The 25,387-nt window shown below is 44.4% G+C and overlaps 1 protein-coding gene across 3 annotated transcripts; it reads left to right on the plus strand.

Annotated features, from left to right (window-relative positions):
• The first annotated feature begins 450 nt into the window (after positions 1–450).
• Positions 451–23,923, plus strand: UBE2D1 (ubiquitin conjugating enzyme E2 D1). 3 transcript variants are annotated; one of them, XM_069980317.1, is made up of 8 exons: positions 451–694; positions 13,876–13,939; positions 14,034–14,065; positions 18,153–18,230; positions 19,723–19,828; positions 21,265–21,358; positions 23,474–23,569; positions 23,758–23,923. In XM_069980317.1, exons 1-8 carry the CDS (start codon positions 671–673, stop codon positions 23,804–23,806), a joined length of 543 nt encoding a protein of 180 aa, XP_069836418.1. In that variant the 5' UTR covers positions 451–670; the 3' UTR covers positions 23,807–23,923. The 3 variants fall into 3 exon arrangements, with proteins under 3 accessions (XP_069836418.1, XP_069836420.1, XP_069836419.1); XM_069980318.1 differs by lacking the exon at positions 451–694 and adding an exon at positions 1,157–1,202; XM_069980319.1 differs by lacking the exon at positions 23,474–23,569 and having other exon boundaries at positions 459–694.
• The last annotated feature ends 1,464 nt before the right edge of the window (positions 23,924–25,387 follow it).

Below are 25,387 nucleotides of genomic sequence, written 5' to 3' on the forward strand. Positions count from 1 at the left end.
GACCCCAACTTGAACGTTAGTGTGTGTATATATATATATATATATATATATATATATATATATATATATATATATATATATATATTTGTAAATCCAGGATAACCCCCTTTAAAGGTACCCTATACTCACTAGTGCAGGTTACTGCAGGTTAGTACCTGGTTCCCAGTTGCAATGACATGTAAAAGAATTGTCTGAGAAGAGGAGTCAGTCTTTCTATACTCGACAGCTAAATGATTGGGATGATTTTTCTTGATAACCAATACTGAGTGATTTTAAAAACAAAAAATGGTACAAGGTCTATTAGTTGGGCGATTAACACTTTTACAGAGTGTACACTGATTTTCCTCGTTGTTCTATTGCAATAAAACTTAGTTAAATGAAAAAAAAAAAAAAAAAAAAAAAAAGCTCGCTGACTACATTTCCCGAGATGCCGCGCCTGACGTCATCAACCAAAGGCGGAAAGAAAAAACCCAGAAAGTAATGTAAAAAGTGCCCCGCCCCTCAGCGCCAGGCTCCGCCCACAGTGAATAAGGAGAAGCGCCGGCAATTATCGCAAGTGACTCGTTTCCTCCTGAGCGCAGAAGAGCCGCAGTGACAGGCCGCGTCACCCCAGCCCTCCTGCACAGCCCGGCGTCCTGTCCGAGCCTCCGCTCTCCTACCCGGCTGCTCCATGGCGCTGAAGAGGATAAAGAAAGTAAGTGTGACTACGGGGAAACAATGGAGGCCGCCTGCTGTGCTGCTCTGTCATCTCCATCCATCTCCACAGCTATAGCGCCCCCTGTGGCCGAGCACTTCCGTGTCTTCCCTGTACATTGCGCAGTGCTATGTATTCTATGGCGCTGATGTGGATGTGTCTATAGGACTGGCTGCTTGTATCGGGCCCCACATAGGCTTCTTATTGCTGTGTGCTCCCGTCCTGGCAGCTGAGAGGTCCCCATGTGACGTAACCCAGAGTAACTGGGGGAGTATGGGGGACATTTATCAAACATGGTGTGAAGTGAGACTGGCTCAGTCGCCCCTAGCAACCAATCAGATTCCACCTTTTATTTTCCAAAGAGTCTGTGAGGACTGAAAGGTGGAATCTGATTGGTTGCTAGGGGCAACTGAGCCAGTTTCACTTTACACCATGTTTGATAAATCTCCTCCTGTATATCCAGCCTGTCCATGGAGGTCACACAATGTGGTGCCAGCTATCTAGCCTGGTGAGTGGGTTAGGGGGCAGCAGGACCTTCTCCAGTACCCAGGGACTGTGACCCCTCCCCCCCCCCCCCCCCCCCCCCCCCCCCCCCAACCTGCAGCTCGCTGCCCATCCCAAAGCTACAGCCCCCAGCATGCACGGACAACCATTAGCTGTGTGGGCATGCTGGGAGTTGTCGTTGTGCAATAGCTGGAGAGCCACAGGTTGCTGCTTCCTTAAAGGAATACTTACTGGTAAGAGCTCTGAAGCAGCCCAGTATGTAGCCACTCGCTGGTAATGTCATTTAGGGCCCGGTCTCATAGGCTGCATGGTCATGTGGTTTTGTGATTGATTCTTAATAGCTTCATGGTTTTGCCACTGCCATTGCTGACTCGACCCAATGGCCAAATTTTGCAGCTAAACTGTGTAGGGTGTTGCTCTGCTGTCCCACTTCCTGTCTAGTGTACATTCTGTAATTGATGTTGTTTCAGCTGTACCCTCTAGCTGGGAATTCAGCCAACGTCTCTTTCCCACTACATTTTGATGTTTAAGGCAATCTTTTATCCCGACCTGCCTGTCTGACCAGCCCCACAACCCAACTCCCCCCCCCCCCCCCCCCTTCCGGAAGAGCCCGAGTACTTACCTTGCCCTGCTCCAGAAGCCGGTCCCACCGTGGAGAAATCACCTCCTGGCGGTCTGCGCCAAATGAGCTTCTGGAGCAGGACAGGGTAAGTAATCAGGGCTCTACTGGGGGGGGGGGTCGGTGGGCTCTGCTCTGGGAGCTGGGGTGAAAGGTTTTCTTTAACCCTGCCTACTACACAACAGGAGTGTCCTACATAGTAAGATAGGGAGAGAGCTGGCTAAATCCCCAGCTAGAGTGCACAGCAGGAACAGGCCTTCTGTTACATGATGTCCACCAGGCAGGAAGTGGGCAATGGAGACAACAGGACAGACAGTTTACATCTCAAGCAGAAATAACGCATGAGACCACGGGAAGGTAGTAAAATAACTACTACAGCATATGTTTATGTATTAGACAGTTGGAAATAGGTTTCATTGTTGGAAATCCCCTTTAAGGGTTTGTTTACACACGCTATATATGCTGCTATGGTAACAATAAATTCTTTTTCTCTGCTTGAACTGCTGAAGAGCTCCGATTGTTCGCACTGTGTTTCTGTTGCATTTTCTTTGTTTTGATCCTTCACATCTCGGTGAGTTCCATGATCAAAACAGAAAAGTGCTTTTACACAACAAAAACAGTGTGAACACAGCCTAACCTGGTGAATCCATGTGCACGGAGACCACAAACCATAATAATTCACCCCTCTCTAACACCAATATATCACACTCGTACAGATTGTAGACTGTAGATCATTTTTTGAGTGGCCGTGAAATAAGGATCTTCATATATCAGTGTAGAAAATATGGGAATTTGGGAGCTGAGTATCTGATTATATTCCCTCCATGTATACACAGGCAATTGAAGTGTACTCTTCATAACAGCCCCCAGCCGTATCAGCAGTGATTTCCTCTGTTAATTCAGAAGTTTGGATCTACATGGCTACAAACGTGTTGAGACCATAACGCCCCCCGCATTGGACATACACATTAGTCTCTTGGCATGTTTTGCAGCCATGGGGACCTGAACTTTGGCATTAAGTGTAATTCTGGCTGAATACTCTGTGCGGAATCCGCCGCTCATCCCCGCTGGCTCCATAGACTTTATTATATGCTGGGGCAGATTGCGTTGTCCACCAAAAGAATTGACATGACAAGCGGGATGAGCGACGGATTCCGCACAGAGTATTCAGCGAGAATTACTCAGTGTGCATATACCCTAAGGGTACGGAATCGCGACGGAAAACGTTGTGCATTTCGCAGCGTGCACCCGCTCGCAGACTGTAGAGGGTGCGCACAGATTCTGTTGTCCGTCCAAAGAATGATTTTGTTTAATAGTAAAAACGTAATTAATATATTCTCACTCATGGACAATAAATAAAAACAATAACTGTAAATGACAAGAAGACAGAATACTTGAGGGATTAAAGGAGCAATCTGGGCATTTTCAATATTTGACAGGCAAGACTATAGCAATGAAGCATTGCTTCCCTTTCCCCGTACCTGTGATGCGCGGTCTGACCGGACACAGGACCCCTGCTGGAAGGCATTTTCCCCCTGAGTTGTGATTACGTCACGACACGGAAAATGCCCGTCCTGACTGATGGACAGCCTGCTCATCCCATCAGTGACTGGAGCGGCGTCTGTCAACCTGGTCATAACGTTGGCAGCACAGGAGATCCTGGAGCCCGGCAGGGGTCCTGGAGTGGTGATCAATCACTATCATTATTGCCCCTTTATTGTAAAGTATTTAGAAGATGAATCACTTGTGTGTGTATATATATATATGAAGAGCGTCTAGTTGCTTTAAAGGGGTTATTCAGCGCAGTTAAAACAAGGCCACTTTTGCACCACTCGTCTCTAGATTGGGTGGGGTTTGAAAATAGGTTCCATTGAAGTAAATGGAGCTTAATTGCAAACGACACCTGAACTGGAGACAAATGTGGGGCAAAAGTGGCCATGTTTTTATTGCGCTTGATAATCCCTTTGAATTCTAGACCATCAGATTGCAGGTGTGTTTGCTTCTCAGGGATCGGAGATGTATATTGTTCTCATATGATTCGTTACCAGTTTGTCCCTGTAATGCCCAATGTGTTCCGATATGCATTATATAAATCCATGATGTGGTTTTCCTATATATGCGATTGCTAGTTGTGATATATAGTACCTTCATGCCCATCTGGAGCCACTTGAACACTGCAGTATACTTACAGGCCCTGCATCTGTATGTCCGTGTGACCTTCCTCTCCACCCAGGTTTGTTTCATAAATGTCAATGTGCAATGGCTGCTGAAAAGCGGATCATCAAACTTCCTTCCTCTCCTGTATGTTGTCTGTGGGTGTTCCCCCTACATGGCCTGCTCTTAGGCCATCTAAATTCAAATTAGGCCAGAATGCAGTAAGGATTTGTGGGCTGCATAGTACAAGTCTTTCTGATCTCTCAATTGTGGTCTCAGTAGGTTCCTTCTGTTCTGTCTCAGAGTGTGTAGGTAGGCCTATGGCTATGTGCACACTGCTGAAAAGTGAAGGAAACTCCGTCGCGTAATCCGCCGCTCGCGGACTGCGGTGGGCACGCGTCTCCGCCCGTGTCATAGACTCCGTTCTATGCACGGGCGTATTCCTTCCTCAGTCCAAAAAATGAACTTGATCATTGTTTGGATGGAGGAAGGAATCCGCCCGCGCATAGAATGGTGGCTGACACGGGCGGTGACGTGCGCGCCTGTGGCGGATTACGCGACAGAGTTTTTGTCACTTTTCAGCAGTGTGCACATACTCTATTTCAGAACATTGTGGGGATAGTCCTGTTCTCGAAATCTAACTCTTAGTTGATCTGCCTCTTAAATTCTTGTAGTGACAAACAATTTCTCCTGACCTTTGGAAAAGCTTCTTCATAATGTTCGGTGGTGGCTTTCCCATCAAAGTAGGCTATTGCCAGCTGTGGATTTTCTAAAGATTGATTAGATTGGTTAATTTCTTATGTCTGACAGATTATCTGACTTTTTTTTTTTTTTTTTTTTTTTATCAAAATCAGGAACAGACTATAAACAGAACAGGTCGTTAAGAGAAGTCTGAGATTTCTTCTCTTTTCAAGTCCATTCCTGGCTTTGGCTGAAAAAATCTGTAAAATAATCTGTCAGACATCTTTTGGTGTAATAGGGCCTTTATTCACAAGTCCTGTAAAATTGTCCGTGGTCACAGATCCGCGACCACAAACAATTTTAGGACCCATAAAATTTTATGTAGGCTTTCACATCATCCGTGCCATGATCCTTGCCATCAAAAAATAGGATGGGTTATGGTGTGGCTGGCGGGACGCATGCTTTCCCCTGCTGCTGTCACCTGCTCTCTGTTTCCAACTCCCCCACTTCTAACCCAGCGCACGGATGCAATAAACAGACGTTCAGTGTTTTTCACAGAGCGGACAAAATCACGCTCTGTGAAAAACACTTAACATGTGAATGAGGCCTTATGCCTATGTGGTTGTCATTGAGATCCGTCATGAATTCCACACACCACACACACACACAAAAAGTGATAGTGGTTATTGACTCCCCAGAAGCAATGTTGTCTTACCACCAGTCCAGGAAGAGGTTGGCATAGGTAGGTGGGAGTATGATACCCATGGCAGTGCCTGGTGAAACAGTTTGGAGTCAAAGAGGAAAAAAATTATAAGTCGACGCAAATGGAAGAAGGGTAAATATAGACTGTGTGGTTCATGGATTCTACTACTACTGGGAAGCACTGAACAGCTCCCAAACTATACCTTCAAGATTAAAGTGGAACTATCAGCAGGTTAAAATTGTCTAACCTATTGTCTGTCCCTATTGCACAGAAGACTCAGGAGGAAGGTCTGTCTCTTACCTTTTTCCTCAGCGCCGCCTTGTGCTCCATGGTCTGGTGAGACAGGAGCACTGTAGCACCTGTTATGAGCACTGCCCACCTCTATAGCACCAGCCACCCCTTTCTAATGATAATGAATGGAGCGGGCCGGATTGGCGCTATAAGGCCTGTTTTTACAGTGATGAACCACATGCTCGGGGTGAGTCTTAAGTTACGAAGTAATTGCATCCAGTTATTTAATGGTATTAAAAACCTTGTATTTCCTTATGAGCCAGCGAACATGGAGAGACTATGTAAAAAACGCCAGTAATTCTTTAAATGTTTAATGTAATTTGTTTTAAACCCCCTGGAAACCTGTTGACAAAGCAGTTCAGTCTGCCAGCGGCATGTTATGGAACAGGAGGGGCTGAGCAGATTGATAGTTTTGTGGGAAAAGTTTCAGGATAACTTGAGGAAAGTTTTCATTGAATGAGTAGGACTGCCTACTTGACTTCTTAGACCAACATGACCAGAGATTTACATGGGGAAAAGATAGATTTACCTGGGTACTATAAGAACAGAATTGGAGCATATTTTGAGATATTTAAAGAAACAAAAATACCTCCCTGTGTGGAAAACCCCTTTAAATGGATTACCACGTCTAACTTTTAGAAGCTTCCTTCCTCTTAAAGCAAGATTTTTACCACGTGACTGGTGCCATGTTGCAGAGGGGAGGGCAGAACATCACACTGCGGGTGGGCGGGCCTGCCTCCAGTGCTTCAGGCCGGGCTGGTGACTGGGAATAGACTGGTGTCGTGCGTGGGAACTGGGCCGCGGCACCAGCATCTCCGCGCTGGTTTATTAATGTAAAGAACTTAGTGATGCACCTGCTGGTGTAATCGTTTTAACCTTCTGAGCTCCCACCTGTGTAGTGATCCTGCTGACGCGTTTTGGATAGCTGTCAGCAGCACTAAGCTCAGGGGGGCGGAGAGAAGAGCTGGCTGGCCTCCCCTGGGGAAACTCTGATGATATGGACAGTTACATCATCAGAGCTTCCCTGGAGTTCCCCTTATGGGAGTAGATGACACACACACGTCTAGCATTACTGTACACACAGGTAATGTAGCTGATATCTGTTCAGAGGGGTGGATATGTGCTAACCATACTTTCTCTAATGCAGTTGCCCTTAGTGTCTATGAAGTAGAGCAGGGCTTCCCTTCTCTGTAGTAATGTAGCACTACATAGCTGACTTCTATTATAGTCTCCCTGCTGTGATGACTGGTGCTGCTCATGTGATTCGCTGGGTGAGTAACCCCTGACTGGCCGGGGATCTGCTCTGATCCATCCATCTATAGATTTGTAAGCGCTGATTGTGATTCACAGTCCTGGAAAGAGAAGACTTTCCTGGATGAAGAACTTTCAGAAATGTATTGAACAGCTTGTGAGTCAATGAGCCATAAGGAACATTGTTGAGCTGGAGGCAGGGATGGAAGGTGAGGACTGAGGAAACACGTTATGTAGGTACAGATAAGGCTATAAAAGGGGTCAGTCTGCCACTATACTTGCAGAAAAGGAGCAGACTTTGTCTAGGGACACAGCTATATAATCATGTATGCATCTGTAGGATAATAGATTACTATTGAGATCATACTGTACTGGTGTATGACTCTAAAAAATTATGGTGTGTATCCTGTATTATGGAGGTATTTTCTCCCGGATGCATATCTCATGGAGGTGCTATGCTTCAGCATACAGTATCCATGACTTTGTGTATGAACTCCAGCGTATGAGCCGGTGTTCACAACATGATTTGCTGACAGGCTGCACAGGTACGTAAGCATCTTGTTATATAAATGTACAGACATGGGCAATTGGTATATAGTCACCAGCCGACTGTTTGGCCGTTGAGGTCAGTGGGGCTCCTGCCTGTACATTTACATACATGTCTGCATCCTACATTGACAGGATGCCAACATATACGCAGAATGTGTCAGCATATTGTGATTTGAACTGTCCCTTCAAGGTGCACTAAACCTAACCTGGAGTCCAACACATACAATAAGCAGTCTTTCAGTATACATTGTACAATGCTGGTGATAAAGGAGACTTAATAAACCTTGTACAATGCTGGTGATAAAGGAGACTTATCAATCAAAGCCCCCAGAGACCACCCGGTGACTCGGACATCCATTCCTGCCCAGCTACCTAAGCTATGGTGTTTCAGAGTGAATCATGCGTTATTGTACAGTGCTTGGGCTGTCAGTTTTTCATGTTGCCCATGTTTCAGATAGCATGAAACTGATGACAGGTTCTCATTAAAGGTTTCTTACCAGGAAACCAATACAGTTTGCCCACTGTCAGCCACGTGTTGAATACTGTTGCCCAGGACTCTATACTTTGGACTAGTAGGGGATTCCCATTGGTTGGGTGAGCACCTATCACAACTTTATTAGAGACGAGCGAACCTCCAGCATGCTCGAGTCGATCCGAACCCGAACTTCTGGCATTTGATTAGCGGTGGCTGCTGAACTTGAATAAAGCCCTAAGGCTATGTGGAAATCATGGATATAGTCATTGGCTGTATCCATGTTTTCCAGACAACCTTAGAGCTTTATCCAAGTTCAGCAGCCCCAGCTAATGAAATACCGAACGTTCTGATTCGGATAGACTCGAACCCGAACCCGGTTCGCTCATGTCTAATCTTTATACAATAGGAGAAACAGATCGCTTATCTCAGGGAGACCAGCCAAATGATAACACTGCCGGCTGCTAAAGCGCTCAATGCAGTGAAATCCTAGGTGCATTGCCCCCTGGGAAACATGAATATGCAAAAGAAGAGCCCGTGGAGCCTCATTGAAGAGTCTCGAAACACAGGACTAGCCAGATATCCCTCTGGGAAGGACCCAGCCATGGGGTGGTCCTTTAGGGAAACCACAAAAACCACCATATTAAGTGGCCCTATAAGTCAGTGTAATGGCCAGGGAAGAACCAAGGCCAGGTATCCATCAACAAACAGCTGTTTCAGGGGGTTGCCCCTCATCAGTGTGGAGCAGGATTCTGGCTAGGTGGGAGCAATGCCAAGTAGGAGAAACAGTATATTAGGGGATTGTTCAGAATGCTTTTCCAAGACCCCCCAAGCCTCTTCTATGAAGAATTTCCTTAAACACACTCTATGGTTACATCTGTGGTTATCATAGATGGATCAGTCAATGTTTCCTTAATCTGAAACAGAGTGTAACAAATGCACAATTGCCTGGCGCACTTATATCTGGGCACACAGCCCACCTCTACAGTCCTGATGATGGATAGCTGCTCATTCACCTAGAACACGGTGTGTTTGCAGCCAAAACAATAACCAGGTATACTTGTTTTCATATGCAGGCAGTGGCTTAGGGTGTAGATTTTTAGATTTGCTGCTTTGTAGTTTGAAGAACTGTTATCTCATTTCTTTTGTCCACCATGTACTGTACTATGATCTTCTGCCCAATACACAAAAGCTGAGCTGTGAGATGTTATCCTGAAGAGTGGTAAGGGTTTGTTCACACGTGGGGTTTCCATCATTGCTCCTGTTTATCCCTAAAACTTAGTTTTTGAAACCGCTGTCAAAAATGATGTAAAATCTCTGTACCATTTCCATTCTTTGACAGAAAGTTAAGATCTTTAAATTATTTGGACCTAGCATAATGTTTGTATGGATGCAAAAAGCTAAAATTATTGTTTGCAGAGGATACAATACAGATATAGCGATTAGCTGGAGCGAGCAGAGGCTGGAGGAACTCTACTACAAAGGCAAAACAAAACTGTTAGACAATTGTCATTTCACAGTGTTTAATGGGCCATGGCCATGTCATGAGTGTATTCTGGTTAAAAAAAGTCTATTGGGTACGGACACCCTTCAGGATTTTTTAGGAATCTTAGAGGCATTCAGAATTATGGACCTCTCTGGATGCATTGCAGGCAGCCGTGGCAAGTGCTTACGCTGGCCCTTTACCTGTGTATACTCCTAATATACCATATTGGCTCCTGACCCTGTCAATCACTCTTGTGGCGGGAGGCAGCATTATACCTCCAGCAACAAGAGGCTGCTACCTTGCTTTGTCTACCCAGCACCCCCCCGTTGTGGCCCACAAGTGATGTCACCCCACCACACGCAGCACCAGAAGGGCAAAGGATAAGCTGGAGATGAGTGAGGCTGCAGCCTCCAGGGGGAGACTGTGATTCCCCTCCCCCTCCCTCCTCTGTTTTTATGGCCAGGAAACACTGATATTTGGTCAGGAAGTCTTTCAGGAGGCTTGAGAAAACTAAGTTATCGGCTGATAATCGTCTGGTGTAATAGACTACTGATCGTTGCTATCGCTTGTCTTTCAACATGTTGAAAGACAAACGACTAGGATAGCAGCGATCTGCTGGCGTCGCCCCGTGGAATAGGAGCAGTGGTAGCAGACCACTGCAATCCACTATGGGCTGCCCGGACGATCTAGTCCCTAGCGCTCCCCGCCTGTACTTACCCGCCTGCTGCTGATACGTGTAATAGCGGCGGCAGCGAGCGGGGAATGCAAAGCAAACAAGCGCTGGCATTGCTCGTTTGCACCTCTCAGTTGCCCCGTGTCATAGGGGCTTAACTTGTAACTTGTTGATTTGAAATCCCGTCTCATTCTGTGATAAGAAGTCCAGTGGGCGGTGTCACTCAATGGACTGGACTCTTTAGAATGGAAACATCAGAGATTTTAAATTCAAGTTATACTGAATCTTTTCCCATAAAGATATATATCAAAGGTCTTCTCCTTTGATAAGAGCTGGACTTCCCCTTTTGGCAGAGGGTGGTTTTGGACTTCCAGATTTTTTTATTTACTTTTTAGCAATAGGAGCACAAGATTTGCACAAGGGTTTGGATTCACCAGTATTAAAATTTATTATGAAGCACTGTCATTGGAAATATAATGTATTGGTCGGAGTAGACGCAGGGTTTGGTGGATGTAAAATCTTAACACAAGTTAATAAATATTGTAACACTTGGAAGTAATTGCAAACAGAATTATGAATTTTCGTCACTTTGGGGAAATGTAGCGTTTAAAGAATTTTTAAAAATGTCAGATTCACAATTTTGGCTTGGTAGGGGGTTGAAGTATGTAAATCAGCTAGTGGTTGAGGGAACGTTAATTTAGTTTTGAGAATTGTAAAAGATATAATCTGGTGGATTCCCAATTGTTTTGGTATTTACAACTCTCGGATGCATATGTGTTCGAGAGACGGTTGTAGTTGGAGCACTAAGGCACACTTTTTTTTTATTTATTTTTTTTTTTAAGGAATCTTTCAAAGGGGAAGAAGGTGCTGTCTGGCATTTATAGAGATTTGATTCGGGAGAGGCGCAATCCATATTTAGCAAAAATGAAGGAAAATGGGCACTTAGAATAGAAGATATAAGTGATGTCCAATGGGAGGTGAAGAAAAATCTTAAATCTGTATCTATTTGTGCCTCCCATCAGTTTATTGTGCTAAAAATTTTGTACAGAGTATATTTGTCCCCACAAAGGTTGGCCCAGTTGCCATGTAGAGAAGATTCCTGTTGTCCAAAATGTCAACGGGATCAGGCAGACATTTTTCATCTAATCTGGGGTTGACCGTCTGTCCAGGTTTTTTGGGGGGAAATAATAAGGTATTTGACCAATTCCCTTGGGTTGCTTATTGATGAAGAGACGTTCCCCATGTTGATGGGAGCATATCCGAATGACTCAGTAGATGGAAGATTGACCAATAAACTTACTGCATTAGCAAAAGTACTCCTTTCCCGCTATTGGATGGGGGCATCTTCGCCTTAATTTCAAGAATGGGAAAGTCTGGCGGAGAGAGTATATAAATATGAAAAATCTCTTGCCAAAAGACAATCTGGCAGAGGGTTAGTTTGGTTCTGCAGGACCTGGACTAAATGGGGAAAATAGGAATCCAGACTAAGTTGGATGGACTCTCGATGGTTCAATGTTTTGTCTTTTAATTTTTTATTTTTTGCTCGCTCGGTGGGGGTTTGGGGAGGCAGTGTGTGGTGGGTGGTGTATGTGTGTGTGTGTGTTAGGGGTTTATATAGCATATGCCATTAACCGAAAGGGAGCAGCTGCTTAACAAGGTTGTGTAGCCCTTTTTCTGCTATGTTTATTTTATCAGATTGATGTCTGTGAATTTTTAATGTTTGATGTTTGTATTAAGAGGAAAAAATAAAACTTGAAAAAAATACCAAGCATTGTAACAGATGGCACCACCACTTCAAATAAAGTTTTAAACGGAAAAAAAAGGTCTTCTCTATAGCATCATGCCGATAGCCTAGGTGGCGTTTTTATGATGACTGGTTTCCTTTAGGTTACTTTTAATCATAATACCCCTTTAAAGGGGTACTCCAGCAGGGGGGGGGGGCACTTTTTTTGCTGGGACCGGAAGGAGGTGGGCGAGGAAAATGATGTTCACTCACCTCCCCGGTTCCAGCGGCGTGACGTCTCTGGTCCGGTCAGCCACTCAGTGAAGGAGGCGGGATCCGTTTCAAGTCCGCTCAGATCCCGCCTCTGTCACTGAGTGGCTGAGCGGACCTGAGATGTATCCTCTCGTGCCCGCGTCAGACACCCGGAAGCGGCCGGGCACCGGAGCGCCGCAATGCGGGACCTGCCGCTGGAACCGGGGAGGTGAGTGGACGTCTTTTCCCTCTGCCACCTCCTCCCCGATCCCAGCAAAAAAGTGACCCCCCCCCCCCTCCCCTGCTGGAGTACCCCTTTAAGTAACCCCAGCTTATAGGCCACTCAGTCTTATTTGCCAGGATCTCTGTACGGCTAGTTTTACTCAGTAATGGGTACGTAATACCTGAGCTGTGCCACTGCCGTAAGCTTAAGATGGGAGCATGTGATGTTTGTTCTTCATTGTTTATACACTTGATGTCTTATCTTCAAACTAAATATTTTCCAGATACAACTATGAATATAAACTGGTTATGTAACATTTTTCTTTTTGCCTATGTAGACTATGCTTACTCAAATCTCTCTTGTAAAAGAAGTGGTTTGTGTAATGGCTAGATGATAGGAAATCCCAGTAGTCCTTTTGAGTAGGAATTTGTTGCTGGTGGCTTTCTATTTACCTTGGTTCTATACCCAACAATGCACGTTCGTATTCCTTTATGTGGCTACTATACAGAAGAGCCCAGGCAGCTGCTAAAGTTTGAGTTAAAGTTTGTTTGAGTGGTCTTTGAATTCCACGGGGAGACTTTCTGCAGCACTGTGCATAGTCAATGTATGGATCAGATTATATACTCTTATTCCCATATATAAGATGATCCATTTCCAGCATGGTATAAAAACACTGATGCCAGAAGCCATTGTCTGTGGGGTAATTCATTAGGAGTTGGGGTGTGAGCTAATATTTGCTGGAGTAGAGTAGAGACTGGCTGCAAAGAGAGCCTTACACAGGCTTAACATGGAGTGCCTTGTAATATATACCCAATGAATGAGGCTACAGAGAAGGAGGTGTGAGGAGGGGCCCGGCATATAGAGACTGTGTGTAATATGGCTATAGACTCCTTCCCTGCCCCCTGACATAACATGGTGCCAATCTGTGATATTCATGGCATCCACATGGAGCGTGCCAGTCTTAACACCTTTGTCCCACCAGGCATAGATGGATGCAGAGAGCCCCAGGATAATTTATTCCTCCTGCATATAATATATGCTATGGGGAAAGCCACATCTCTGTGCAGTTTACTACCCAAACCATGTTGTTCTTTGTGGAAGTATCTTAGTCAGGAATCAATGTTCACATAAAGCCTTCTATGAAAAGGTCCTTCCTTTCTGTGATGTGACTCTCCGCCATCTGTAGGAGTTCAGCACTGCATATATTTTCAGGCTTCATGTGTTGGCTGTAAAGTGTGAAGCCGCTAATAGCTTTTTTTCCCACCTCATTGCTTGTAGATGTGAAATGTCATGCGGAGAGTCTTTTGGTTAGATTTTCCTTTCTTAGTTGTATTACACTAGCCTAGAGATGTCTAAGGTTTTATTGTACAGTTTTTTTTTTTTTTTTTTTCTTCTTTAAAGGAGCCCCATGATAAATGTACTGTGTATTTTATTAGCAGAGGACATTACAGGCAGACATGAGCTCCGTTTTGGTTTCCACCATGGACCGAAAGCCCCCTGTTCCAGGATTTCAATACATTTGTGTAAAACAAGCTATTAACCTGAATTTCAGCCTTTCCTGTAGCCATGGATTAAATTTTCCTCCCTCTTCTTCTTCTAGGAGTTGACTGACTTGCAGCGTGACCCCCCTGCTCAGTGCTCGGCAGGGCCAGCTGCAGATGACTGTAAGTTGAATGCTGTTACGCTTTTTTTATGCTTATCCACGTACTAGGGTAATGTTTAACTTTTTTTTTTTTTTTTTTTTTTTTTTTCCTGCAGTGTTTCAATGGCAAGCAACAATTATGGGACCTGTGAGTATGTAGTTCAGTGGTGCACAGACTACACAATGGATCTAGGCTGCAGATCTGTATAGCAGCCTTTGTGCTGCACTCCAATGCCCAGACCCCCTAACAGGCTCTTTTACTCCTAAACTACTCATTCATTTTAAAATATGCTAAAAAAAAAAGTCAGACTATTATCTCATCAGGCCACAAGTCTAAGAAGGGGAGGTGGCACAGTGACATCAAGGCCTGGCTGACACCTCTAGTTATATCTCACCACAGTTCTGAATTCACAGCTTACACTGCTCACTACTGCATTATAATGTTCTTCATGCGGATGCTTCTGCAGGTGTGCTATAGGGATATGGGGAAGAAGGTGATCCCCCTCGGTGTGTAATGTAGACATCTTAGAACTGGTCTACTCTCACTAGCTCAGATAGGAAAACTGGTGACAACTGCAATATGCACATTAGTTGCCAGAAATAGTGCTAGTAATCATGTTCAGACATGACAGTTTGTTAAATGATGAGGCTCATTGCACACTATAGATGACCCTTTTGTCAGTGGTATACATTTGAAAGATTTCTAAAAGGACACCCCTACCATAGTCTGTGTTATAAGAATGCATTGGCAGTTTCCTACATAGTTGAGAAAAGTTATAATAATATATATCTGCCCCATGGAGGCTAAAATTAATATTCTTGCCTCTGCCAGCTAATAAGAGCCTTACAGATACATTAGAAATAATACAAAGAACTTTTTACAATGTACATGCTAAACAAAGGATGCATACGGAGCCTAAGGCTGGGTTCACACTGTGTTTTTTTTCATCAGTTTTTTGCAAAAAAGGGATGAAAAACGGATGCATTTGTGTGCATCTGTTTTTCCATTGACTTCCATTGTAAAAAAAAGTGTCAAAACGGATCAGTTTTTTAAACGGACGCAAAAGTAGTCTCAGCTACGTTTTTGTGTCCGTCAAAAAAAGGACCCGTTTTGATTTTTTATTTATTTTTTTTTTTTACAATGGCAGTCAATGGAAAAACGGGTCAAAACGGATGCACACAAATGCATCAGTTTTTTTTCATCCGTTTTTTGCAAAAAACTGATTGCAAAAACGCAGTGTGAACCCAGCCTAAAGGAGGGTTCCCATAAACAACTCTCTTCCAGTTAGAATTAAGTAGTAACAAATTCAGCAACACTTACGGTATGTAACGAGTATCAAAGCAGGGTTTGTAATAGTGATGTCACGATACCAGAATTTTGAGTTCGATACCAATACTTGATTTTTTAGTTCGATACTCAATACCAGTTCGATACCTCGAAAAAAAATACAACCCCCCCCCCCTTATAAGATCAGCCCCCTCCTCTCCTGACATCCTCTGTGCTGCTGTGACCTCCCCATAGATCAGCACACTCCTCTCCTGACATCCTCTGTGCTGTTGTGACGTCCCCTATAGATCAGCACACTCCTCTCCTGACATCCTCTGTGCTGCTGTGACCTCCCCATAGATCAGCACACTCCTCTCCTGACATCCTCTGTGCTGCTGTGACCTCCTCTATAGATCAGCACACTCCTTTCCTGACATCCTCTGTGCTGCTGTGACCTCTCATAAGATCAGCACACTCCTTCCTCTCCTGACATCCTCTGTGCTGCTGGGACCTCCCCTATAGATCAGCACCCTCCTCTCCTGACATCCTCTGTGCTGCTGGGACCTCCCCTATAAGATCAGCCCCCTCCTCTCCTGACATTCTCTGTGCTGCTGGGACGCTGTGACCTCCCCTATAAGATCAGCCCCCTCCTCTCCTGACATTCTCTGTGCTGCTGTGACCTCCCCTATAAGATCAGCCCCCTCCTCTCCTGACATCCTCTGTGCTGCTGTGACCTCCCCTATAAGATCAGCCCCCTCCTCTCCTGACATTCTCTGTGCTGCTGTGACCTCCCCTATAAGATCAGCCCCTCCTCTCCTGACATCCTCTGTGCTGCTGTGTCCTCTCCTATAGTATCAGCCCCCTCCTCTCCTGACATTCTCTGTGCTGCTGTGACCTCCCCTATAAGATCAGCCCCCTCCTCTCCTGACATCCTCTGTGCTGCTGTGACCTCCCCTATAAGATCAGCCCCCTCCTCTCCTGACATCCTCTGTGCAGCAAGGGACCAAACATTGTGTTTATTGGGGACAGCATGGGGGGGGCAGTAGTGGGCGGATTGACGGGGGGGGGGGATCCAGGTTGGGTGAACAGCCCAGGGTACATTTAATCCGCCACTGGGTACAGACTACAACCCCCACACTGCAGGGAGCTGGTGAAGGCTGCCAGGTCTGGACAGACAAGAGAGGGTTACTCTGCCTGGCAGGTCAGTTCCTGTCAGAGGGCAGGGGTGTAAGGGCAGGAATGTTAGGGGCACACTAGAGGGCAGGGATGTGGGGGGGGGGCACACACCAGAGGGCAGGGATGTGGGGGGGGGCGCACACCAGAGGGCAGGAATGTGGGGGGGGGGGGGGCACACCAGAGGGCCGGGATGTGGGGGGCACACCAGAGGGGCAGGAATGTGGGGGGCACACCAGAGGGGCAGGAATGTGGGGGGCACACCAGAGGGGCAGGAATGTGGGGGGGGCACACCAGAGGGGCAGGAATGTGGGGGGGGGAACACGAGAGGGGCAGGAATGTGGGGGGGGGGGGAGCACACCAGAGGGGCAGGAATGTGGGGGGGGGGCACACCAGAGGGGCAGGGATGTGGGGGGGGGGGGCACACCAGAGGGGCAGGGATGTGGGGGGCACACTAGAGGGCAGGGATGTGGGGGGCACACCAGAGGGCAGGGATGTTTGCAATGTCTGCACACATCCCCTGCTCTCACTTACTGCGGTACCACTCAAAGCATGAGGCTTGTCAAAGCAGAGGGGAGGGGGGATTTGTAAAGGGAGTTTAAGGTGGAACAGACAACCTGAACCTCGGCCAGCAGGAAGATTAACCTTTGCTGCTGGCCAAGATTCAGGCTGTCTGTTCCGCCTTAAATTAGCTCCCTTTACAAATCCCCCCTCCCCTCAGCTCCGGGAAGCCCCCAGCTGTCGGACCTCCGTTCCTCCTGCATATTCATGTGTGCACACTCAGGCCGGTCAGGAAGCGCAGCCACCCAGAGTGTGCACACATGAATATGCATAGGAACAGCGCCGGGGATGGACGGAGGGCGAGCCGGCATCAGTCAGTCTCACCAACCTCACACTGAGTGCAGCCCTAGACGCAGCTCCTCACACCGGCTGCATTCCAGGAGGTACAGGAGGCTGCGGTGTGACGGGCTGCGGGTCATTAGCAGCGGGGGTCTGTTACACATAGTAGCCGACCCCCACTGCTTCTGGAGAGGCTCAGGATGGGTCAGATGTCGCTGTCAGTTGTAACAGCGGCTTCTGCACAGTTATATAGCCGGCACATGCGATCGCTGTGTGCCGGCTATAACTTCTCCCTGCAGTGAGCGGAGGAAGGGGCGGGCGGAGGAGGAGGAGGAGGAGGAGGAGGAGGAGGAGGAGGAAGTGGGGGCAGGGGGCGGCACACAGAGAACATGGCCGGCGCTCTGCTAGCCGCCGGCCGTGTTCTCTGCTCTATACTTTATGTTAAGCTGCGTTATTAGGCAGCTTAACATAAAGTATCGATACCAGGAAATCCTGGTACCGAATCGTTTTTTTGCCCGAAATATCGATAGTAGTATCGATATTTCGGTGCATCGTGCATCCCTAGTTTGTAATATGTGTATTTAGTTTTTTTAATGGAATGTTCCTATTCTAGCCACAGAGTATGCCGTAAGTGTCTGAGAGGTGCTTGTCCAAGAAGTGTAACCATCTCCAGAATGGAGGGCTCTTGGTCAGTAAAGGCAGAGGTGGCATGTGTACAGCTCTCTGCCTTTATTTTTAATAGTTAACACCCATAGAAATAGCCATACATTGATGTTTGTCACCTTGATGGTCTTTTAACCAGAGAGGGTTAAGAGTCTCGCCTATTGAAAATAAATAGCATATACTTTGTGTATGGCGTAACTGTCTATGTTGGGAATACCTCTCTTTTACCCTTGTGTCTCTTAAAGATTCATATGTAATGAGCTTATTCTTATCATTTTTTTTTCCCCCTCAGTCTGACAGTCCATATCAAGGTGGTGTCTTCTATCTCTCAATCCAGTTCCCAACAGATTATCCATTTAAGCCACCAAAGGTAGGAATACATTTTTAGCCAGAAGATCACAAGCATAACACAATCTGACAACAGTGAAGAATATAAGTGTCAGGTGTCTGTCAAAATGTTGTAAAAGAAAAGATTTGTTTTAGCCTGCCTGGCTGTATAGTTAAGAAGAATATAGAAGAGCGGGTTATTACATTGTCCTCTTAGAAGGTATTGGCTCTAGCTGCTCATGTAGTAATTTTTGAGGCATCATGTGATTGCAAGCCTAGAGCCAGTGTTCCCCAGCTCCAGTCCTCAAGGACCACCAACTGCCCAGGATTGGAGGATATCCCATACAAAGAACAGCTGTGATAATACCTGATGCACTGATACACTATATCACCTGTGAAATGCTAAGGAAATCCTCAAAACATGAGCTGTTGGTTCTTTAGGACTGGGCTTTGGGAACACTAGCAGGAAGAAAAAAACAGTATGATGTCTAACAAGCAAGATGGTGTCAGCTGTGAAGCAGAGATGAGTTTGAACTGCAGTAAGTACAACATACACGAAGTAGTTACAGCCCAATTACATGGGGGGATTAGTAGATGAATAGGCCAATGATCTCCCTGTGTAATAGGCCCAGCAATCAGCCAATAAATAAGCAAACTCTTGCTTGTTGGCTAATCACAGGGTTTTGACAGGTTAACAAGCATCCTTTGATGCCCCAACATGGAATAGAGCACCTACGGCTAATGAATGAGAGAAGTAAATGGCTGCCCAATACCGATGTGTGTAATAGGCTTAGTAAACAATCTCCACCCTAAAAGAACAACAAGGTAGGTGGACAGGATATCAAAAAATGTTATGCATGGCGACATCAGTGGCTAGATAAATAGCCAAAAATAGGAATAAATGTAATTATTAGAGATGAGCGAATCTCAAGCACGCTCACGCTTTATCCGAACCTGAACACACTCTGCATTTGATTACTGGTGCCTGAAGAAGTTGGATGCAGCCCTAAAGATGCCCAGAAAACATGGATACAACCTATGGCCGCCTCTGTTTTCCAGGATTCCCTAGGACTGCATCCAAGTATCTCAGTGACCAGTAATCAAACAATTGTTGAAAATAATGTAAACATAAATGAGCAATCAATGCTGAGATAGAGATATATATTTTTTTTTTTGGTCTAGGGAAAAGTTATGAGCAGTCCTCCGTTACATAGGCTCACACAGAGCCCAGATTCCACTCAAAAAGGGTGAACAAATAGCCATTTTATGTACATGTTTATGCTGTTAAGCACAGTACCCCAACCTGAAATAAGTTTTATGTCAAAGTGCTCCAAGGCACACATGTGCTAAACATTGAATGCATTTAGCAGAGTTAACTAAAATTTTACTTGGTTTCACTTGTTTTCACTCCATTGCCTGTATTACAAGTCCTTAGCGGTCCCTGTTTCATAGATGAGCACTTAATACCTTTTTTTTTTTTTTTTTTTTGTTTTCAGGTTGGCACTGATCACTTTTTTTTTTTCTTTTTGACCTAGGTTGCATTCACAACAAAAATATATCATCCAAATATAAACAGCAATGGAAGCATTTGTCTTGATATTCTGAGGTCACAGTGGTCTCCTGCACTGACTATATCTAAAGGTAAACAACATTTATTAAGGTCATAGTTCTCAAAGCAAGTGTTGTGTTTTTTTTTTTTTTTTTTTTTTTTTTTTTTAAGTTTGAAGAGGGAAAAGCAAAGTTAGTTGGTGGTAATCGGGGCCAAAAAAGAAAAACATGGCCATATGATATGTACAAGGGATTATTTGTTTCAAGACCAGTTTTACTTTTTAATTGCATCCTTCATTTCATTTTACCATGTTATGTCTTATGAAACAGCAGGGATTAGTAGGAGATCAAATATGGCAACAATTGAGGCCTTCATGGTTGACCCCAGACAAGACTGGCACCAATAAATACTCCCTAGATGCCATGGTCTAGAGTCCAGACTATGTATCGGACCAGGCCAGGCTGTATTCTATGGCACAATAAAGGGGAAGCAAGTGGCATTCTATTGGGTTGACGCTTACTCCCCCCTGTTCTCCACCTGCTGCTTGTGCTATTGCATGTGCAGACAGCAAGCGGGGGCTGTCCAAACAATCATTAGATCATTCAAGCTGCCCTTTGAAGTCAGCGTCAGCTCCTGTTACATGGAGTGAGGAGCAGCAGACTGTCACTGACATGATCAGGATTTTTAACATGCTAAAAGACCACTGTCAGAAGACATCTTGCATGTCAGCTAATCACAGCCTTTTAACATGTCCTATTTTACCAAACTGATTGGCCTAAAAGGCTGATAATCGGACGAGTACGGACGATTAATCGTTTTATGTAATATGGCCTTTAGTCTTAAATATGTCTGGCTGTTTGCACCCAAACGTCTGCGTTTTTGCAAGACTGAGCCTGTTATGAATTTTATGACTTGAATAGACCCAATGTGTACCCGGGAACCGCCTCCAATCCTGAAGATGCTGCAGTCAGGGGCCCAAAACAAAATTAAAGAGGAATATGGGTAATAGCCTTGTTGTATATTCTACATCTGTACTAACTAAATGGGACTTGCAGAAATCCATGCACATGCTGCAAAGAAACCCCATGTAGATTTTTTTTTTTTTTTTTTTTTGTCTGCAGTGTGTGAACATAATTCTGTCCTTTACTGATCCAGACATGTGGTGCTGTTGTGAAGTAGATGGAATTACATTTGCACTTATTCCCTTTTGTCACAAAAATTAGGTTTTCAGAAATTGTGTATGTAAAAACTTTCTGTAACAGTGTGCAGCCCACAGCAGACACTGTATGTGTACTGTCTCCTAATGTCCCACTGACATAATATAGAAACATTATAGAGGGGCCTCTGTGATATGCCTATTAAAGATTAAACTGAGCAAAGAGCTTCCTGTATACAGCTACTGGAAGCCCTGTCAGAAATTTACTACAGCTGACATCCTGGTAAAAAGGTAATCTGCCTGCTAGGATAAAGGCTTGCACTATATGGTAGTAATGGAGCAGTCATAAACTTTGTTTTTTTGCCTCCCCAGTCTTGTTGTCCATATGCTCCTTACTCTGTGACCCCAACCCAGATGATCCGTTAGTACCGGACATTGCACAGATCTACAAGACAGACAAGGAAAAGTAAGTTTTTTCTTTTCTCTGTTCTCCTAACAGGATTTGATCATGGAAACTTTCTTATTGTGTTACACCCCGGACTGAGTCACTACTTGGGAAATAATTACTGTTTGTTTGCTGACCTGCATGACCTTTTATCCTTTTAATATACTACTAATGTTAGCAGGTACATGTTACTACTGAGCCTATAGCTAGTCTGTGGCTTTATACATATGAAATCCCCCCCCCCCCCAACCTGTATTGTATTAAAGAGCAGGATCACTAATAATTTAGTGGTCACTGTTGCATAGTGTTTTTTCCAGACGTTAGTGGCTCAGGCTCTAAACGATGGAAGTAATAAGATAGATGAGCACTGCCAAGAAGCGTCTGTTTTCTAGTACTGTGGACCAAGAGGAATATTTATTACGGGGATCCTTCAGCAACTACATAGTATGTGACCCTGGTATTACCCGCACAATACTTAGGGCCGGATGATCTGCGGACATGTCCATTTAATAGTTACTTTATTCTCTATTATAATAAAACAATGTTTTCTAGAAATGCATAGATGAGATCAGAATACGTTCATAATTGAGTTATTTTATTTTTTGCTCCCCTGTCAGTATGGTGGCATCTCGTAGGGTAGGGTAATAGTAAAGGTCATTTATCAATTTAGTTTTATTCTCAGGAGGAAGACAAGATGATCCATAAGTTAAAGGGGTTGGCCACTTTATAGTATGATTGTTCAGTGTACAGTATTAGTAACTGTACTCGCTACACTTACTGACAGCAGCTCCCTGTGTACCTCATAGAGCTAATATCAAACTTCACTTTTCTAGGCTGTGCTGCCCTGCTCTGTTAATTCTGTCCCTAAGATGGCAGACATGGAGGAGCATGTGAGCATGCCCCACCCCCAGTCTCCCCCCACTGAGCCTGTATATGCCTAGGGTGAACACTGGGGGGCGGAGCATGGTTACATGCTCCTCCATGTCGGCCATCTTATGGGCAGAAACACAACAAAGCAGGACAGCACAGCCTGGAGGAGCCTGATTTTAGCTCTGAGGTACACAGGGAGCTGCTGTCAGTACAATGAGTACACTTACTAATACTGTACACTGAGCAATTTTACTATAAAGTGGCCAACCCCTTTTTAAGTCTGTAAATAAGTACCCAATGAAACAGATGTATCGGCAGAGGGGACAGCTCCTTTTTCAAAAAATGCTGCACAGTTATAACGTTAAGTATTCCCCTCTTTATTGTGCAGTTGAACCAGGGTTAAAGGAATATTTTTATTTTATTTTTTTCTACCTGATATTCAACATAAACTAAATGCATATGCTAGGAGGTTGTTCATGGTGAGGGCTCCATATGCAACTGTAAGAAGTTACTCTTCTGCAAGGAGCTGTGACTGGTAGAAGAGGTTGCAGGGTTTTTATGAACCCCATGGCCTCTTCAATAAGGTGACTGGCAGGGTTGCTAGAAGTCAGACTGCAAGCACTTTACAAAGAATCTTTTATGCTGCCTGAACTAGGAGTCATCAGGGCGGTCCGCAGTCTAGTCTGCCTGTTTTGTTGGCCTTGATTAATCTCTCCCTATACCCTGTAAGAAGATCTATCAATTAAGGCTGGTGGGATGGGAAGAAGTCACTGGGGACCACCCTGTAGCATGGAAGCGATGAATAAATATGACATGGAGAGAGAAGAGCTTCTGCACCTCACACCTATGGCTGACACTAATGCCTCTCGGCCACATTTAAAAACCAACTCTAGGATGTTGGTATATAATTAGATCAAACCATATTGCCTCATGTACCACGTGCAGGTCCCCTGGTTCAGTCTCCAAATTGTGTCCTTACACTAACTCAACACTGCAAGCAGGCAAGGGAGGCCATAGAAAGGCCCTGTAACCCCAATATAACAGGACCAAACACAAAGTGCCCGCTCCTTGGTGCCCTGTGCGCAACAGAGGGCTATCTGCAGGTTAGATTAGTTTAACCTGCTGATAGTTCCCCCTTTAAACTGAGCATCACTGTAATTTCCAAGAACTTTTTGACGTGTCGCGTAGATAAGTAAAAAGTTTTGACCTCCAGTGCTGATAACCTTGCGGTCTGTAGATATAGCAGCAGTATTTTTCACTCCCCAGCTTGGAGCTCAGGAAACTGGATGGAGATGGACTAGATGCCAAGCTAGGGAGTGAAACATACAACTGTGTGCTTCTCCCAGCTTTATCTAGAGATCGGTGGGTATCCTAGAAACCTTGACCACTCAAAACTGTTGACATGTCAGTGTGAATTGTCAAAACTTTTTGAAATGACAGTAATGCCTAAATGTTTTTGAGTTTAGTTATTGTATAACAATAATTAAAGCTCCTAAAATGTCAAAATACTTGGTTATATTAAGTTAATTCCCCCTCTTCTCTCATTACAGATACAACAGAATAGCAAAAGACTGGACTCAGAGATATGCAGGCGTGTGAAGCTATCCTTTCCTATAGTCCTGTGTACTGTACATTCTAGGCTTTTCAAGATTAGAGGAATCCCAGGCACAGTTTACTGTTCCAGATGTCGAATAAAAACCCACATTTTTGAGTTTATACATTTTGTTACTACTTCAGACGTTCCAAAATATGTATATGGGGATTCTCACTTTTTTTTACATTAGGGCCCATTAGGCTTGTCACTTGAAGTGTTACCAGTTTCATTTTAAACTAACAGGCTTAGTTACTTAGAGTATTTGCCTGCCGTACTTCATGCTGTGGACACCTGTTGCCACCGTTATAAGAAAGCTAAAGCTTTGCTCAGGCATGATGGGAATTGTAGTTTTAAAACAGCTGAGGGCCAAAGCTTCCCCATCCCTGTCCTATAAGGACGAGCTCCTTACTTTAAAGGGGTTATCCAGCGCTACAAAAACATGGCCACTTTTCCCCCTACTGTTTCCAGTTCAGGTGTGGTTTGCAATTAAGCTCCATTTACTTCAATGGAATTGAGTTTCAAAACCCCACCCAATCTGGAGACAACAGTAGGGGGAAAGGGGCCATGTTTTTGTAGCGCTGGATAACCCCTTTAAGCTCATTATGTGCAGCCTGTCTTTAAAACCATGAACATGGATGCTACAGTGTAAATAAAGCCAGGTGATACCTCTGAGATCTATCCCTGGGGTCCAGGTTCTAAAGTCTCATTATTAAAAGATTTTAACACTTGAGGTGCCAGTGCTAATGTACCCTAACTTATAAATGTGAAAGCTCTCTTCTAGGTTAGTGTTAATCATTTGTATTTTTATTAAAGGAATGGATTTAGAATCATTCACTTAATGTATTGTAGTCCTGTTCTCAGATGAGGCCCGCACCCCATTCTCCAGTTATTTATCCAAAGTTGCCATTAGAGGTTCCTATGGCTACTTGCGGATGAAGTAAGGGATTTAGCCTTTAGGACAGTACATCATAGGAAATGTACACCTTGACACCAATTTTCTATTAATTGGCGAAATATATCTAAAATTTTGCTACTGTTCTGTACTTACAGCTCCTGTGTGTCCATGGTAACAGACTACAAAAACTGTGTAGTCTGATCCTGTAGTGATTATTCTTTTGATTTGTCCCTTGCTTTAAGCTAACAATAAGCAAAAGACAAATGAAACAGACTGCAGGGTGAGACTACACAGGCTTTGTTTGTAGTCTGTTACCATGGAGACAAATAGAGGTGTTCATAGTAGCTGTAGACAGAACAGTATGAAATTGATACTCAAGATTAATTGAAAGTTCCTTCATTTTTCAGTTTGGCTGCAAAGGCAAACATTTCCTTTAAGAGACCAATCTACACCCATTTCTGTAGTAAAAGTTCTGAATGATGACTACCTTATAGCTTGTGTACTTTGCAAAAGTCATTGAATGCTGTTTTTAAGACACCTGTATTTCTGCATCTTCTAATTTTTTTTTTGTAAGTCTGTGTTTTAGATTTTGTTCTGTTAGCTCAGTATTTAATTTGTATTTTTTACTGAATTTTATTTAACTTTGTAAGTAAACTCTAAATTTTAGTTTAGGTTTTTTTCTTTTTAAACA

This window comes from Dendropsophus ebraccatus, chromosome 8 (assembly GCF_027789765.1).
Source record: "Dendropsophus ebraccatus isolate aDenEbr1 chromosome 8, aDenEbr1.pat, whole genome shotgun sequence".
Lineage (NCBI taxonomy): Eukaryota > Metazoa > Chordata > Amphibia > Anura > Hylidae > Dendropsophus > Dendropsophus ebraccatus.

Bases quoted from the DNA above. Each gene is read 5' to 3' on its own strand.
- UBE2D1 (XM_069980317.1), top strand. From the start codon at position 671: ATGGCGCTGAAGAGGATAAAGAAA. The intron at 18,231-19,722 runs GTAGGAATACAT...TTTTTGACCTAG, and splicing joins ATCCATTTAAGCCACCAAAG to GTTGCATTCACAACAAAAAT. The intron at 21,359-23,473 runs GTAAGTTTTTTC...TTCACTCCCCAG, and splicing joins TACAAGACAGACAAGGAAAA to CTTGGAGCTCAGGAAACTGG.